Consider the following 17844-nt stretch of genomic DNA (forward strand, 5'->3'; position numbering starts at 1 on the left):
AATCTGTAATGTGTCAGAATAGGGTTTCACAGATGTTGCATCCACCCTTCCCGTCAGAGAAGAGCATTTTCTGGCCCCTGGTTCATGCTTTCATGCATCCTCACATTTATGTGTGATGGGGTCCCCAGCACTTGTCACAGTTGCTGGATCCTGCTCAGCTTTCCCTTCCTTCCTTCGGGAGGAGCTGCCTGTGAAGACAAAGGTAGGAGGGTGTGTGCCAGGCCGTTCTCCCCCTGCTCTCTGAAGTGGGCTGATAGGGGGCTCTGACCTTTTAACGGTGGATATTCATCTTAGTCCGACATCCACTACATTTCATCCTCCCTGGAGGCCAATGCTTCTGCACGAAAGCTTTGCCCTCCAAGGTCCAGTACACATCTGTGCAACATGGGGGTGGCACGGGGGTGTGGGGGAGAGTAATCATGGTCATAAAGGGCTGTGATGAGGGTTAGTACAGCAGACATCCATCTGAGTTCATTCTGAGGAGCAGCCCACCGAGCAGACTCCCAGGAGACGGCTGTTAAGTTTTGCTCAGCCAATATCTGACTCACAGGGATCCTACCTCACTGAGTAGAACAACCCAATAGAATTTTCTTCATTGCAATCTTTATGGGAACAAATCTCGATATAAGTATTATTCCCATTGAACCACTGGGGTGGGGGTGGGGGTTTAAAATATCAACCTTTTAAAAAAAATCATTTTATTGGGGGCTTGTACAACTCTTATCACAATCCATACATAACATTCATGGTGTCATACACTTTTGTACATTTGTTGCCATCATCATTCTCAGAGCATTTGCTTTCTGCTTGAGCCCTTGGTATCAGCTCCTCATTTTCTCCCCTCCCTCCCCGCCCCTTCCTCTCTCATGAACCTTTGATAATTTATAAATTATTATTGTCATATCTTACACTGTCCGATGTCTCCCTTCACCCACTTTTCTGTTGTCCGTCCCCCAGGGAGGAGGTCATAATGTAGTTCCTTGTAATCGGTTCCCCCTTTCCACCCCAGCCTCCGTCCACCCTTCTGGTATCACCACTCTCACCACTGGACCTGAAGGGATCATCCACCTTGCATTCCTTGTGTTTCCAGTTCCTAAATGTACCAATGTACATCCTCTGGTCTAGCCGGATTTGTAAGGTAGATTGGGATCATGATAGTGGGGGGGAAGGAAGCATTTAGGAACTAGAGGAAGGTTGTAGAAACATCAACCTTTCTGTTAGCATTTAGGAGCCTAACTATTAGACACCCATGGTTCCTTCCCAAGAGGCTGTGTTCCTCTATCTGGAGCATGGGTGTGATGGTCTGACTATACTGTTACCTTGCAAGAGAAGATTAAGTCGCACCACCCCCTCAGAACTTCTTGGAAAGGCACACTCCTGGACTTTAGTGAAGGTCGCTCATCCAGGCTGGGACCATGGCTTCCATTTCTCAGAGACTCCTTTCGCATGCCACTTAACTTGGCCTTACTTCATCTCCCTTTAGTCCGTCCTTCTTATGGTTACAAAGGATCTAATCGTCGTAGTGACCTCATAGGGAGGCTGAAAGGATTACATCAGTTCACAACTATGAAGACTTAGAAGAGTAGCTGGTACATAGTTCTCAAATACCGCTTTGTTCTTATAATTATTGTTGTTATTAAAGAGGTGTAGATAACTCTGAAGGGAACAGACTCTTGGCACTTGTATTGTAAAAAATGAGGGTTTCTATTTCTATAAAGATAAACAGTTTGGGAAAACCATAGGACACAGGGGCAGTTCTACCCTGCCCTGTGGGGTCACTGTAAATTAGAATAAATTCCGTGGCAGTTAGGTTTATTAATTTTTTAAACTTGATCTCCAATATCAATTGCAAAGGCAATATTGAACTTACAGATTCAATTCATAATTAAAGGGTTTGTAAGGAAGTTAACCAAATTGTAATGCCACAGAGAAATAATCAGGATAGTTGTTTATCAGGACACGTTATAGAGTTCTTCCAGGTCTGCTAATAAATGTCCTCAGGGCATTATTAGCTGTCTCTGGACCCAGGAGGTTCACTGTGCAGGTATCTGGGGTCCAGAGGTCATGCTCCACTCCTGGCTTTACTGGTTGTGAAATCCTACCACCTGCTTCTTCCAGGGCTCCTTTCATTAACAACAGGATGACATTCCAGGAAATTCTGTTCACAATAGTGCACCGGTGTATTTTCCCCGCACCTTCTTACCAGACCCTTTCAGGGATGATCATCTAGTGGGAATTAGACATTTTCGCTAGAAGAGCCACATAAATAATTCACTACCCCTGCAAAACTGATGTAAGCCAGCCACCTGGAAGCAGGCAAGGGGGGTGAGGAGGTGCAACTCTAGCGAGTGATAGGGGACTATGAGAAGCAGGCAGCATTTCCCTGATCATGCCCTTTTGTTGGTTGTTGATCTCTTTACCCCCAACAGAGGGTCGATTGTTCATAGTTTGCCATGGATTTGATTGTGTTGCCATAGATGTGTCCACTTGGTTAGGCCAGGGTTTTCAATATTGTATGGCTGCCCGCCTTGGTGTGATCTAATGTAATAGTCTTATGTGTTATAAATCATAATCTCTGCCTGTAATTCAGGAGGCAGGTTTAGGTTATATTCAAGAGGAGGAGGTTATGTTTATTATGGTCATGCGGCAGGAGTAGGGAGGGATGTAACACCGTTGCTCACAGCCTGATCTGATGTGAGGGAGTTTCCCTGGGGTCCAGCCTACATCATTTTCTAATTCTTACAAGAGAGAAGAGAGCTCATTACCAATAAGAAAGTAGAGCCCCGAGTGGAAGGTTCTTTGGATCTGGGGTCCCTGAGCTAAGGACCTCCTAGACTCAGGCAAAGATGCCAGGAACCCATGTAGATTTCCAAGGATGGCCGGAGCCATGGATACAGATGTTTCAAGACCACCAGGATTATTCCCTTAGAATCAACACAACAGAGAGAGAGACCCTGCCTCTTGACTTGGCAACCTAATGAGTTAGAATGGACTTGATGCAGTAAATGTTTTGGAGAGTCTCCTAAACTGAGAGAGAATGCATTTGCTTGTGAAAGCCTCCCACTTGTGTTATTTTGGTTATTTACAGTCCCTGGGTTCCGTTTACTATTGTGGATTCATGTCCTCCCTCAGTGATTCTTGACCTCCAGGTCTTTCTTGTCCATGTTGATGGGGATTTTATTTCCTTTGCCCTTACTGGTTTAGGATTGTTATTAAAATACTCAACTTCATATTTGAAAACCATATAAAGCCACATCTTAATGGAATTAATGGATGTAATGAGAAGTAGTTCCGGAGTCCTGCTCTGATAGGAGCTTTTTGATGTAAATTATAATGGGTTTTTAGTTGTTCTCTATTTAGCGGTACCCAGAGCTAGTGGCACTTTAAAGAAGAATCGCTGGTGGAACACACTAGTGATGAAATTTCGCAGCAAATATACTGTTTATTTCATTTTCAGAGTAATATGTTTGTTCCTCGGGCTATTTAATCTGTTTAGTATTCAAAAGGCAAACAAGGTTTGTTCATGAGGCAAGACGTGGCATCTTTTTAATATTGAAAAATATTAGATTCTGCTGGTGTTTGTCATCTTCAAAACATAGAAAATTATGAAATAGGAATGCCGTAACCAGTGTACCACTACTAACACTTAAACACTAATTTCACCATTTTTACAATTTACTGCCTTCTTATGCTTTTTGAATAAAAACACATACAGAAACATGATTTCAAATATTGTACGTTTTCTTCTCTACACACATTAAGAGTTTTCTTGTGTGAAGTAGTAATGGAATACATTTGAAGTGATAAAAATTTAATGGACCATAGAGCATTTGTAGGCCAGAAGCTTTAGGACGAAATGCAAACAGCAGTAAATGTCTAAATTTATTTTCTTGCAGACTTTCATCTTACAGTGATTTTCTGCAAGAACGGTCTTAGGGCTTTGTTGGGAACGGTTAATAGAAGCAATAATAGATGATAACTGACTCTATAATTAGTCATTTCAAGGCAGAGGTACTCTTTGAGCCACTGATAAGAATTGAATTGTGTCCTACATCATGTTTCCATTCTGCTGTCACAGCCCAGCAATCCCTATTCATGGACTCCTGGTGCTAAGCTCATTGCCAGTTTAACACAGATGTGGGCGAGATATTTACAACCTTCCAGCCTTTTGATCCTATTCTTTTATTTGAGGAAATGGCAGAGTAACTTCATAGGAAGGATAATGGTGTAAGGTGTCTCAGTGACAAAATTATCAGAAGATTAATTTTGTGTGTACCTAAAATATGTCCGTGTATGCATTCATACTGAGACGTCCGTATTTGTGAAAGAAGCTCGGTTAGCGTTCAGTGTGAAAACCCAGCCAAAATTTTCTCTGACATTTTAGATTTGTGAGTGTGTCATCTTCAAAACATAAAATGAAGAAAATTTAGTTAAAAGGCTGCATTCTTTCTCACTTTCTGCTTTCCTTTCAAGAGAGACTTTTATTAATATCCATATCCATTATGGAGATTATTCATCTCCATATATATTTATGAAGAACACTTGTCCTTCTCTAGCAACCCGGTGTTCTTAGTTATTTTATGTTTGATGAATGCTAGAGGGGTGACGAATGCTCCATGGGAGCAAGTCATTCAAGGTGTGCAAACCCTGGAAACACAGTCAAGGATCTGGGTAGTAGAGAATGTTCTCTGGTTTGACTGGAACAAAAGGTGTGTTCAGCTGAAATGGGGAAGTGTGACTGGGAGATCGACTGTGATCATAACCTGAGAGTGAAGATGATTGTGTTGACAATTCAGGACTTCAGTCTATGGATAAAACTTCTGAAACAGAATTCAAACGATGCTTGGTGAATGAGAAACTAGTGTGATTGGATGAGACATTTGCTTTTTGTTTACATGGAACCGTATACATGTTATATTTTCCCTACGAAAATATTCTGTTGTGTTCAGAATTCATCAGCGATCCATAGTATTGATACTGTTTTCTCTTTTATTGTAATTAACACAGCTAGTTCTGTTTGTAATTTTTTAATGCAAAACTATGAAAAGTAAAAACTTTTACACTAAGACAAAAGGAGTCTAAATTTTACCTTGAAAAAATTGAAACCATGAATAGAAGTAGTTCCATGGCAGACTACATTGTGTAAATGGATATCAAGTAATTGTATATCTAGCCATCAAATTGTTTGATGATTGCTCATAAGACTTTGGTCTCTGTGTTAGGCAGGGTTCTTGAGAGAAACAAAACCAGGACACTTAGGGTTTTATATGTATACATAACATAAGAAATACACAGCCAATTAGTCAACAAACCAGTACAAATGGCTCTCACAAATGCAACTCACTTCCATGAGACAGTTAATACACTGGAAGTCCTTCAACTCACGAGGGCTGCTGGGTGCAAGTCAAGGAAGCAGACAGCTGAGTCTTCTGTAGAGCAATTCAGGCAGTCCGGCCACAGGCATCAGACAGCAGGGCAGGTCACCAACAGTCAGCCAGATGATGGTTTGACAGTCCCCCAGATCAAGTGATGTATATATACACTAGCAGTGTGGCAAAGCAAGTCTTGAAGGAACCTTAAACTATAGTGACACAGTCCATGGGTTAGGTGTCCCATAGGTAGTGTAGCTTGCAAGTTGAGGTAGAGAACTAGCTAAGGCAGCCGCACACTGGGTCGATCATCAAAGAGCAAGAGATAAGACAGGCAGGGCTCGCCGAGCCATTTATCTCCCTGCCCTTCAATTAAATGGCAACCTTATTAATCCCACGTGCGTTTATTGGCCAAGTTGGCACAATAAACCTACCTATCACAGTCTCTGAAGCAGATGAAGGGTAGGTTTTACTCATAGTGATGCCACATTTCAACTTACGTACAACTGCTAAAATGGGTAGAAACTCAGATAAATACAGAATATAATAAATAAATATATTTTCGTAGGGAAAATATAACAAGACTTCAATTTTCCAAAAGAGAATTGGTTCTAGGTTTTTTTTGTTTTTGCCTTTCTGTAATAGCAATAACACTTACATAGGTTCTGTTCTATAGTAAGTACTCAATAGGTACTTAAAACTTAAACCAAACTCCCTGCCAGGGGTCGATGCCAACTCATAGTGACCCTCTAGGACAGGGTTGAGCTGCCCCATGGGTTTCTGAGAGGGTGACTTTGATGGGATTGGGACTCTTGTCTTTCTCCCGAAGAGCCGCTGGTGGTTTTGAATTGCTGACCTTGCAGTTAGCAGCCCAGCGCATCACCACTGTCCTACAGGGCTCTTCTAGTCTGTCCTAGCTACATGTATTGGATAGATATGCACATGTAAGGATATGTTCTGTGTACGTAAGTTGTCCTTGGTGGTACAAATGATTGACAGGCTGCACTGCTAACTGGAAGATTGGAGGTTTGAGTTCACGCAAAGACATTTCAGAAGAAAGACCTGGAACTGAACTCCTGGGAAATCATCAAAAACTCTGTAGAGCAGAGCTTTCTTCTTCTTCTTCTTCTTCTTTTAAAAAATTTTTTTATTGGGGACTCATACAACTCTTATCACAATCCATACATACACCAATGTGTAAAGGACATTTGTACATTCGTTGCCCTCATCATTCTCAAAACATTTGCTCTCCACTTAAACCCTTAGCATCAGCTCCTCATTTCCCCCCTCCCTCCCCGCACCCCCTTCCCTCATGAATCCTTGGTAATTCATAAATTATTATTTTGTTATATCTTACACTGTCTGACATCTCTCTTCACCCACTTTTCTGTTGTCTGTCCCCTAGGGAAGAAGTTATATGTAGATCCCTGCTATCTGTTCCCCCTTTCCACTCCAGTCTCCCTCCACCCTCCTGGTATTGCCACTCTCACCACTGGTCCTGAACGGATCATCCGCCCTGGATTCCCTGTGTTTCCAGTTCCCACCTGTACCAGTGTACATCCTCTGGTCTAGCCAGATTTGCAAGGTAGAATTGGGATCATGATAGTGAGGGGGAGGAAGCATTTAAGAACTAGAGGAAGGTTGTATGTTTCATCGTTGCTACACTGCACTCTGATTGGCTCGTCTCCTCCTGGTGACCCTTCCAGAAGGGGCTGTCCAGTTGCCTCCAGATGGGTTTTGGGTCCCCACTCCGCACTCTTCCTCATTCACAATGATATGATGTTTTGTTCTTTGATGCCTGATAACCTGATCCCTTCAGCACATCATGATCACACAGGCTGGTGTGCTTCTTCCATGTGGGCTTTGTTGCTTCTCAGCCACTTGTTTACCTTCAAGCCTTTAAGACCCCAGACATTATATCTTTTGATAGCCGGGCACCATCAGCTTTCTTCACCACATTTGCTTATGCACCTGCTTTGTCTTCAGCCATTGTGTCAGGAAGGTGAGCATCGTGGAATGCCAGTTTCATAGAACAAAGGGTTCTTGCATCGAGGGAGTACTTGAGTGGAGGCCCAGAGTCCATCGGAGCAGCGTTTATTCTGACACGTACAAGGGTGCCGAGCTGGAGTTGAACCGGTGCTTCTATGTCAGTCACTTAGTGTTGTTGTTAGTGCCATTGGGTTGATTCTGACCCTAGTGACCCTTGTAGCAGTCTCTCCTGTCATCTAACTTCTCATGCATTTGTTGGTGCTTTAGTTTTGATCTCCTAACTGCATTTACAATACTGCTTCCCCTCTAGCTTTTTAACTTACGTGGAGAGCAAATGTTTTGAGAATGATGAGAGTAACGAATGTACAAATGTGCTTTACACAATTAATGTATGTATGGATTGTGATAAGAGTTGTATGAGCCCCCGATAAAATGATTTAAAAAAAAAGAAAAAGTAAAATGTATGAAAAGGAAAAAAAAAGAAGTATATAGACCAAAATGAAGGATATGTTGAGAAACAATAACTTCACATTTTGGTACGTTTCATAAACGCTTCTATGCTTTTGTGGCTGTACTTTTTGACTTACCTTCATATGTCCCTGTTATTATTTGAAGCTTATTTCTTATAAATAGCAGACAGGATCTTTCTTCTTTCCTTTTAGTTTATCAGGCTCATCATTGGACCAACTGTTACGGTAACGTCAAAAGATGTAAAATTTCTTCTGAGTTCACGCATTAAAATGATTTTACATTCCAAAATGTGAGCTTTATCGTGAGCCGCCTTAGTGCCGAGTGAACTTTCTCTTCATCTTAAACCGTTCTTTTGCTAGCAGAAAGATTACAACTGCCTGGATGATGGCCACTTGGCGGCTGCACACGATGAGCTGGGATGACATGTGTGTGCCACCAGCTCCGTTCAGACTCAGGGACTATGCAAGGCAGGCCAGGGCTGCCCTGGAGGGTTCCCAAGGCTGCGTGCATTCATGGGAGCAGATCTCCGGGTCTTTTTTCTCCCATGAGCAGCTGAGCATGTGTGAACCACAGACCTTTCAGCCAGCAGATGACTGCTCAGCCATTGTGCCATCAGGGCTACACGATTTCTTCCCCTCCAACTTTTTATCAGACTAAGACTCCCTCAAAACTCACTGTCAACAAGTCATTCTCAACTCACAGTGACACTATTGGACAGAGTAGAACTGCCCTTGTGAGTTTCTGAGACGATTGATCTTTACTGGGGCAGACAGTCTCATTTTACTCCTGTGAAGCAGCTGGTGGATTTGAACTGTTGACCTTGCATTTAGTAGGCCAATACATAACCCACTATGCTATCAGAGGAGCTAAAAGAGTGCTTGAAGAGCACATTTCAGTGGAGTAGTGGCGAATATGCCAGGCTAGGTCACACAGAGTAAGGCAGTGCAACTTGGGTCTAATGAAGCTTGGTGGAGAAAGTTCAGGAAGATAGTAAAGGAGAAGGTTAGAGACAGGCCTCAAGGGGAAAGCACTGTCTCCTGGGGCCAGGGGTAGGTGGGTGGGTGGGGGGTGATAACCCAGAGGCATACACGCATCAATCACTGCAGAGCACTGGCAGTCAGTGATCAAGTCACCAGAGGGCCCTCGATCCCTGGAACTGCCAAAGAAAACATTGACAGTCTTACGGAGACAGCAGAGATCAAGTAGGAGCTTTTGAGGGAAAAGGCAGAGAGTAGCATGTTCCTAAAGGACTCTCAGTGTCAAAGCTCCTGGTTGTAAAGGTTTCAGCATGCCAGCTCCTACTGCTCATTGTTCACTAGTGAAAACCGGTGTAGGCTGGAGGCCTTCTGAAACTCCCACAGACTAACAGGAAATCCAAACTGTGTCAGATGGTTTTTAAGTACAGAAATTAGACTCATTTTCTGCCTGAGGAAAGGGGACCTTGGGAATCAGAAGATGCCTTAAATCCCCTAAGAGTCTGGGTTACATTTCCTCTTTTTTAAAGAAAGAGGCCGGTTTGCAGTTCACATGGGTTGTACATTACATATGTTTGTTCGACAGCATTTCAGAAAGCAACATCTATTCCAGTGCAGATTCCAATCCCTCCCTCCTTCCCCCCAAATACTTTAAATTCCAAACTCTAGCAAGCAGAGAAGTATAGTCAATCAGTGTCTAACAAGGGGTCTTTTTCTTGAAGTAATTTGTGTAAACATACACCAGGTGAGAACTGAGGTGTCTCTGCATCTCTCTTTGGCTAGCCTTTCAGGTCTTTTGGTATTGATCTGCTCTGCCGTGTACTAAGGAAATCTGCTTTAAAGTAATTTTTTATTTATCTATTTTAACTTTTACAACATCCTATTTGTTGCTGTCTTACTCCCTTTCCTGTGCTATGCATTCCTCGTTTGCATGCTGGGAGTAGTAATAGTACTTGCTTTATAGAGATGGGTTGACAATTGAATGACATAATACCTGTAAACCACTTGCCTCGATGCCCAACTCTCATAACTGTAGCTATTATTTTCTATTAAGGGATGTGAAGGCGATTTATACCAACATCCAGTGCCATTTTTGGTGTCTTATGGTGCTATGCTAGTCTATGATAGATGTGCTGTAGTGGTACATCGTCATAGATACTGAGGACACCCAGTCTAGTCCCTAGATTTCCTGGAATGTAAGCCTTCTCACCAAACTTGATGTGCTTCCACGGTCATGCTCTTTATTCGTCACGCATTTTGGTGCACATCCTTCCATACACACAGTGAGAGCCCACGGTTGCACACAAGGACAATCAGGTTATGACTTCCTTCCGAATTCTTTCGTAAAAATCATCATCTTGCTCTCCGGAACAGAACGTCAATGCAAGCACAATGCCAACGAGGAACTGATGATCAGTTTTAGGTGGTGAAGAAAATGAACTGTTACAAAAACCTGGGGCTCATACAGACACGTTTAATTTGATCCCTCTCTTCCCAGGAATATCCTGATTCTCTGGTATAAAATCCCTTGGATGCCTTCTGTAGACGTTGCTCTGAAATCAAAATGTGTGATGGCTGGTCTTTCTGGTTCACAAGGAGAAAAGAGCCGCCTGTCTTCATGCATATTAGTCCACTTTTGTTGAGAGCTTCAGGGAACCCATCTATGAAATTCAAACTGACAAAAAGAAAACATAGTGCATCTCACTGTTCTTTCAGCCCATGTAAGTTTGTTTCCCACAGGATGGGACACATCAATTAAAAATACGTAACATACATATAAATAAATAGATAGATAAGATAGATCTCAACATAATGCCAAAACTCCAGCAATGCCTTACACCACTTTCAGGGGTTTGGAGGGAAGGAGGGAGAGCTATCTACTCAATACTGTGTTGTTTTCAGATTTTATTTATTTATTTATTTGTAATCATTTTATTGGGGCTCATACAATTCATCACAATACATATATTAATTGTGTAAAGCACACCTATACATTTGTTGCCCTCATCATTCCCAAAATTCGCTTTCCTCTTGGGTTCCCGGAATCAGCTCATTTTCCTTCCTCCCCAACCTCCTCCCCCTCCCCCATGAACCCTTAATAACTTATAGATTATTATTATATCTTATCTTACACTGCCCGGCGTCTCCCTTCACCCACTCCTCTGCTGCCCATCCCCCAGAGAGGAGGTTATATGTAGATCCCTGAGATCAATTCCCCCTTTCTACCCCCCCCCTTCCCTCCTGGTATCACCACTGTCACCCCTGGTCCTGAGGGGTTCATCTGTCCTAGATTCCCTGCGTTTCCAGTTCCCATCTGTACCGCTGTGCATCCTCTGGTCTAACCAGGTTTTCAAGGCAGAATTGGGGTCATGGTATTTGGGGGGAGGAAGCGTTTAAGAACTAGAGGAAGGTTGTGGGTTTCATTATTGCTATACTGAACCCTAAGTGACACATCTCCTTCCTACTACCCCTCTGCAGGGTATGTCCAGTTGTCTACAGATGGGTATTGGGTCCCCATCACACGCCACCCTCATTGATGATGATATGATCCTCCCCCCCCCCCATCTTTGGTATTTGAAGCCTGGTCCCTTTGGCCCTTCATGATCATACATGTTGGTGTGCTGCTTCCATGTGGGCTTTGTTGCTTCTGGGCTAGATGGCCACTTGTTTACTTTCAAGCCTTTAAGTCCCCAGACGCTATAGGTCTCGATAGCCGGGCACCATCAGCCTTCTTCACAACACTTACTTATGCACACATTCGTCTTCAGCGTTTATATGGGGATGGTGGTCACACAATGATGGTTTTTGTTCTTTGGTGTCTGCTACCTGATCCCGTCAACACCTCGTGTTCACACAGGTTTGTGTGCTTCTTCTTTGTGGGCTTTGTTGTTTCCGAGCTAGATGACCTCTTGTTTGCCTACAAGCTGGACAAAAAAAAATGTGAGAAGAAAATAAAGGGACCAATGGCCCCAGAGGGACATGGGTGTGTGGGAGGTAGGGAAAGGGAGGAGGGTTGGCCAACCTAGGGACAAGGGAACAACAAATGGTTCAAAACCAATGGTAGAGAGGGGATGAGAGGACTGGTAGGAAGTGACCAAGGGCAAGGTAACTGAGAGGAATTACTGAAACCAGAATGAAGGCTGAACATGGTAATGGGTCAGGAGGAAAATGTAAGGAAATAGAGGAAAGAAGTAGGAGGCAAAGGGCATACATAGAAGCCTAAATATAGACATGTACATATATAAATATATTTAAGATTATGGGGGAAATGGACCTATGTGCATATATTTAGTAGTAGGGTGGCAGGTGGACATTGGGCCTCCTCATGCGCATTCCCTTAATACAAGAGCACCTTGCTCAGCTAAACGGTCATTTCATGATACCCACCTTCCCGACATGATCGCTGAAGACAGACGTGTGCAGATTTTATTTTTACATAGATGAGCACTGTGTCAATGAATGTGGAGAGGTAGAACCGACGCCCTAAACTCAAGACCAGCAATTATAGATTCCACATCTCTGAGCTGCGTTTTGTCCCTCCATAGTTTCTAAAATAGAGAAAACACTAAATAAGGGGAAGATAGAAATAACTTGTTAATAATGAGTAAAGATTGTTTTGATAATGTCTGACACTGCAGACCTGTAACTCATTCTTCCGACTGAGGTTGCTTTTTCTGTCTCCCATTTTAGTGACAATTTCAACAAGCACCTTCTTTGATGGCCTGCTGGTGACAGGACTGTACACATCTACAAGTGTCCAGGCTTCCCAGAGCATTGCGGGATCCAGCGCTTTCGGATTTGGTAAGTTACCCTGACCTAATGAACCAGTAATTGTGGCTATTTTATACAGCTACCAATCATATTTTGGGGAAAAATTGCTTATAAAAGATGAACGCATTTAGCATTTCAGGGAAAATATCCTGAAAGATTGTTGCGTGTTGGACTTGGGGTGCGTTGAAATAAGTAGAGTAAATGTGCCATCAGCTGTGACCTCACAGTTTACCGCTGCTGCTCCCTTGGCTCTGTGGTGTTTGTGTATATTTTCATCCTCTGCTGTTTAGGTTTCTAGAATTCACTCTGATGCCCAGGTGGCAATTCAGTAACCCACCCCTTTAGACAGTTCTTAAAACCCTGTGGTGGGTGAAAGTCATCAAATTAAATGTGTCAAGTAAGCACTGCAGAACGTTAAAGACAGTGATATTTATTAAAAGGTCTAAATTCTATTAAGTGCTTAATACGTAAAACATCTACATGGGGCAATTGGTCTTCAGTCAGAGCCCTGGCAGGTCAGCTAGGCAGAGGTGAGGAGGCAGAAGGCTGCCTGATGGCCACTACTTCCAAAGGAATCTCAGCTTGGAAATCTCTACTTTCCCCATCATGCTGTAAACATGTCAAGCTGAGATTAAGGACCACCACCACAGCATCAAAAATATAAATTTAGAGTACTCATTTATGTAAGACATGAGATCATTGCTTGTACTTTAAAGCGGGAAAGTTTGCCCCTGGACGTCCTGCACCACTGTGTGATAGACTTGCATGATCAAAGGCAGGCATGTGTCGAAGTCTTATTTTTATGGTGGTAACTAAAGGGTTTTTACCTACACTGATCTGTGAAAGGGCATCTGTGTCAAGTTTAGGTAAATGCACATTTTTCTTTCGTGTAAGTCCTCTGTGTCCATATGGCTCCCTGATTGATGTGAAACACACGTGGATGCTGAGTCACCACTCTGCTTCCCTCAGGTGAGACCATCGCCTCAGAACTTAAAGGAAACCGGAAGTCTTTTAATCATCACGTTAAATTATTTGACCATTGAGAATTTGCCCCATGTTAAAGAGAGATCAGATAAGATATTACAATCTGTTGGTAGCATATTATAAGTCTTGATTATCATTGGAAAAAATTCCTCTGGCTTCCAGGCTACTTTTTCCCTGTAGAGAGCAAAAATCAGCTCACAATCACATATATAAGAAATAAATATATGATACAATAGCTGCTCTATTAGAACGAGACCCCTAAGTAGGGTTGACAGATTTTGCACCTGGAAAGACAAGACAGCTACATTTGAAGTTTAGGTAAATGCACATTTTTCTTTCGTGTAAGTCTGTATTGTTTGGAGTCTCAAGGTAGTTCAAATGGCTGACACATTTGGCTGCTAACCAAAAGGTTGAAGGTTTGAGTCCTCCCCCTGACCTCTTGGAAGGGAGACCTGCTAGTCTACATTGGAATATTCAGCCACTGAAAACCCCCGGGGAGCACCGAAAATACTCACTACCGGCTGTTTTCTGTGTAACTTTCTATCTGTCTCTGAAATGCCTGGATCCACCGTGAGCTGGAGCAGACCCACTGACAACTGGTCTAATGCAGTACTTTTGGACAAATTGCGCTGGGCTTCGCTCCAGCCCGATCACGTGAAAACCTCTGGAGGGTCAGGATTGGGCGCTGATCATTTGTAAAACTCTCCAGGTGAGGGCCATGTTAGCCAAGGGGAGGACCACTGCACTGGACCAGCTGCAAGTCCAGCAGCAGGAGTGTCACCAGAGAGCTTATTATTATAGAATTTGAGGCCTCGCTGCTTGGGACCCAGAGATCTTTTTTTTTTAAACAAATGCTCCAGGCCATTTCAATGCAAACTAAAGTTTGAGAGCCACGAGTCTAGTCGGAGAGAGGTGCTCATTAAATAACGATATGACTGTAGAAGTTAGCAAAGAAATGCACTGAGTGCTGAGGAAGGATATAGCAAAGACTGGATGTAGTCTGCGGTGAGTGGAGTACAGTCCTGAAGGAGTGACCTTGGAGCTGAGATCTGAAGGATGGCTAAGAGCTAATTAGCTCGGGGTCTGTGGATGGTGGGAATCAGCATCCTTGACAGAACAGCTTTCCCAAAGACACAGGCTGAGAGCTGAGGAACTCTCTGAGGAACTGAAAGAAAACCTTGGGATGCGGGGCTGGACCTGGAAACTAGAGGAGGCAGGTAAGGGCTAGCTAGTTGGGATCTTGTGTGTTTCTGTTTTTTCACTAAAGGAGGGTAAAACTATTGTGGTTTTTAGGCTGATGACTCTACCAGCCGTTCCTTTAAGAGGTGACTCTGGGGTCAGCACAGAAGCCAGGGGAGGATGCAGGAAGAGTCTTCTCTGATAGTGACCCCACTAAGGCAAAGCACAGAAGGAACCCGGGCGCCGGATGGCACAGGCTTCAGTAAGAGACCTTGTGTAGAAGGATAAGAGTTCCTGGCTGTGCAGTCACGCCTGCAGATCCTGTCTCCACCTCTTACTCGTTCTATGCCCCAGCCAAGTCACTTCCCTCTTTAGGGCTAAGGGTCTACCTCTGTGAAATAGTCATGATAATCGTGCTTGCCTCAAAAGATGTTGGGTAGCTGTGAACATTAGATGAGGTGATTTATGCAAAGCAATTAGCACCCAGGAAGCACACAATCAAATGAGCTAACCCAAAATTATAAAGCTTGATAACTGAAGCAGCTGGTGTCCTTTAGTCCAGGAGTTTTATGTAATTCCTTAGGGATTGGGGAGAGAGAAAAAAATAGTTCTCAAGTGGAATGAATCTTGAGCTTATAGATCTAGATCGTTTGAGAGGACTTGAGTGATGAAAGTATGTATCATTTGTCAATTTGGGGGCTTTAGTTGAAGATAACCATTGATGATCATTCATAATTATGTTGTAAACATATTTTGAAAACTCATTTAATGCACATCATATCACCTCAAGCTTTTTGCTAGAAAGCCTTAACGATAAGAGATAAGAGCTCACGGCACACGGAATCCAGGAACAGGAATGTGAATAGTGATACCAAAAGGGGAAAGGGGGTGGTGAGGAGGGGTGAAAGGGGGATCCGATCACAATGATGGACACATAACCACACACACCCCTCCAGGGGGAAGAACAACGGAAACCATGGGGGAAGGAGTCAGCGGTCGGTGTGAGATATGAAAATAATAATAATTTGTAATCTATCAAGGGATCATGAGGGTGGGGGAGGCATAAAAGCAGAGCTGATACCAAGGGCTCAATAGAAAATAAATGTCTAGAAAAGAATGATGGAAACATATGAACAAATATGCCTGACACAATTGATACGTGGATTGTAAGAGCCCCCAATAAAATGATCTTTTAATAATAAAAAAAACCAAAGAATGAAATTGTTAGAAATTATTTATGATACTCAAGCATCAGGACCTTTCTACAGTGGCTTTGAAACTCGATTTGATTGTGTAAGCAGCATTGGGTTTGCATATCTAGGCAGTTGTCACTGGGATGAGTATGTATTTTTATTAGCTTGAATTGGATTTAGCCTCCTATCAACCCCGTATTGCTGATTTGATGGGTTTAAGAGCTTTCTGAGTGTGGGCACAGCCCATCGTTGGTAGCTTGATTTCCATAATAAATGTTCCTTCTCCCACTAGGCTACTACCATTTTCATACCATGATTTTTGTCTGGATGTAGAGAGGCAAGAACTTTATGAAGTTCCAAATACCTTTGTGTTTATCTGTGATAGTGGTTGCTAGTAAGTCCCCAAACAAAACATGATAGATATACCTGACTATCGTTGAACAGATTTAATCTTAAAAAGTAAGCTTTTTGAATAGAATTCAGGAAATAAATTCCTTTGAGATAAAATGGTCACTTTGGGAAATGACTCCATTAATCTTTGGTATTAGGTTGAGCATATTCTTTAAATTTTAAAAAGGAAATGAAAGAGATCTAATTTGGTTAGATAGAAAGTAGGTAAGCTTTAAGAGTTACTGTGTTTTGGTAGTTCGGTAGTTTTAGTAAGATCAAACTGAAATAACGTGTCAACTCTTTGATACCGAACAAAAGAGTTACTGAATATGTAATATTCGGCTGCGACTTTTGATGGTATGTTAAGCAAACATGATTTGTTTGGCATTTCGCCAGCAAATTGGGAGAGACTAGCGTGTGATATGCTTAACAGGCTGTGACAAATACTGCAAAGTTTAAAGAAGTATTCCTACTTCTAAAAGTATTTTTTCTTCTGAAAGTTTTTATCTCCTTAATTTTAATTGTATGGATTACTCTACACTTACATCTACTGTCCTTTGAATATAGAATGTGTATATGACCAGCCAAAATAGGCTATAATTATTCTTAAGATGCTATTTATAATGTAATTCTACCAACATAGCTAGTCTTTTATGCAAAACCAGAATTGTTTAAAATATATGCCTCACTGACCAAAAATAGACAAATGCCTAATAGCCAGAAATACATTAAAACAATAGCTATGCTAAGGATGATTGTAAGCCAGAAATGCATGATTTGAAATACCTCATTTTGCTTGTCAATGTAAGAAAACATGCTGCCCTAGGGAAGTGTGATGTTTAATTATGGATATCTCATTGGGCATCCCAGAAAGAAAGAAAGAAATGCTCCCCTCTCGGTCCTTGGCTTTGAATTCCAGCTCAATCATGTAAATCTTGCAGGCTTATTGTGGTTGCTAAATGAAGAGCTATTTGAATATCCTTTTGTACAAAATTGTTCCATTTCCAGGGGCTGAAATGCATTTTACTCAATATTTAGTGTTCTGGCTTCCAAACCTAGAGATTTTACTCAATTTTTAGCATTCTGGCTCTGAAACCTGAGAATTGGGTTTGCAGTACTGAAAAATAGCAGCCACGCTTATAATGGCTAGATCTTATGCAAAGTAAACCTTTGTGTTACAGAATGCCTAGATAATTTGCTTAGCTAATGCATCAGCTATTTTAACAGTTCTTCCTCCTAATCTTTTGTAATTTTCTTTGTGTCACTTCTTTTTCTGTAATTCTCAGGCACCCTAGGTCCAATAATTTGCTACATTACAAAACTTTTAAAACGGCAAGATTTTTTGATGAAATCTACGCTTTGGGAAATGTAATGAATATTTTCTATCTAGACTCCCCCCTCCCCACTCCCCTTACATCCAGTTGTATCATGTCATATTTGTAATACATAAGTTTATTACACAAAATTCAATATTTTCAATGTTACATTTTAAATTGTGTTAAAATTATGGACCTTAATGATCTC

The 17844-nt window shown here is 42.1% G+C and overlaps 1 protein-coding gene across 2 annotated transcripts in view; it reads left to right on the top strand.

Annotated features, from left to right (window-relative positions):
- Positions 1 to 17844, top strand: part of RELN (reelin) — a 549393-nt gene that overhangs the window by 67419 nt on the left and 464130 nt on the right. For both annotated transcript variants that reach the window (XM_004702602.2, XM_004702603.2), the window contains exon 2: positions 12494 to 12604. In XM_004702602.2, coding sequence (XP_004702659.1) covers positions 12494 to 12604 — 111 coding nt within the window. The remainder of the gene's footprint in view (positions 1 to 12493; positions 12605 to 17844) is intronic.

The sequence above is a fragment of the Echinops telfairi genome, unplaced genomic scaffold (genome assembly GCF_000313985.2).
Source record: "Echinops telfairi isolate 266 unplaced genomic scaffold, ASM31398v2 ScPeMD7_23;HRSCAF=83, whole genome shotgun sequence".
Classification (NCBI taxonomy): Eukaryota; Metazoa; Chordata; class Mammalia; order Afrosoricida; family Tenrecidae; genus Echinops; species Echinops telfairi.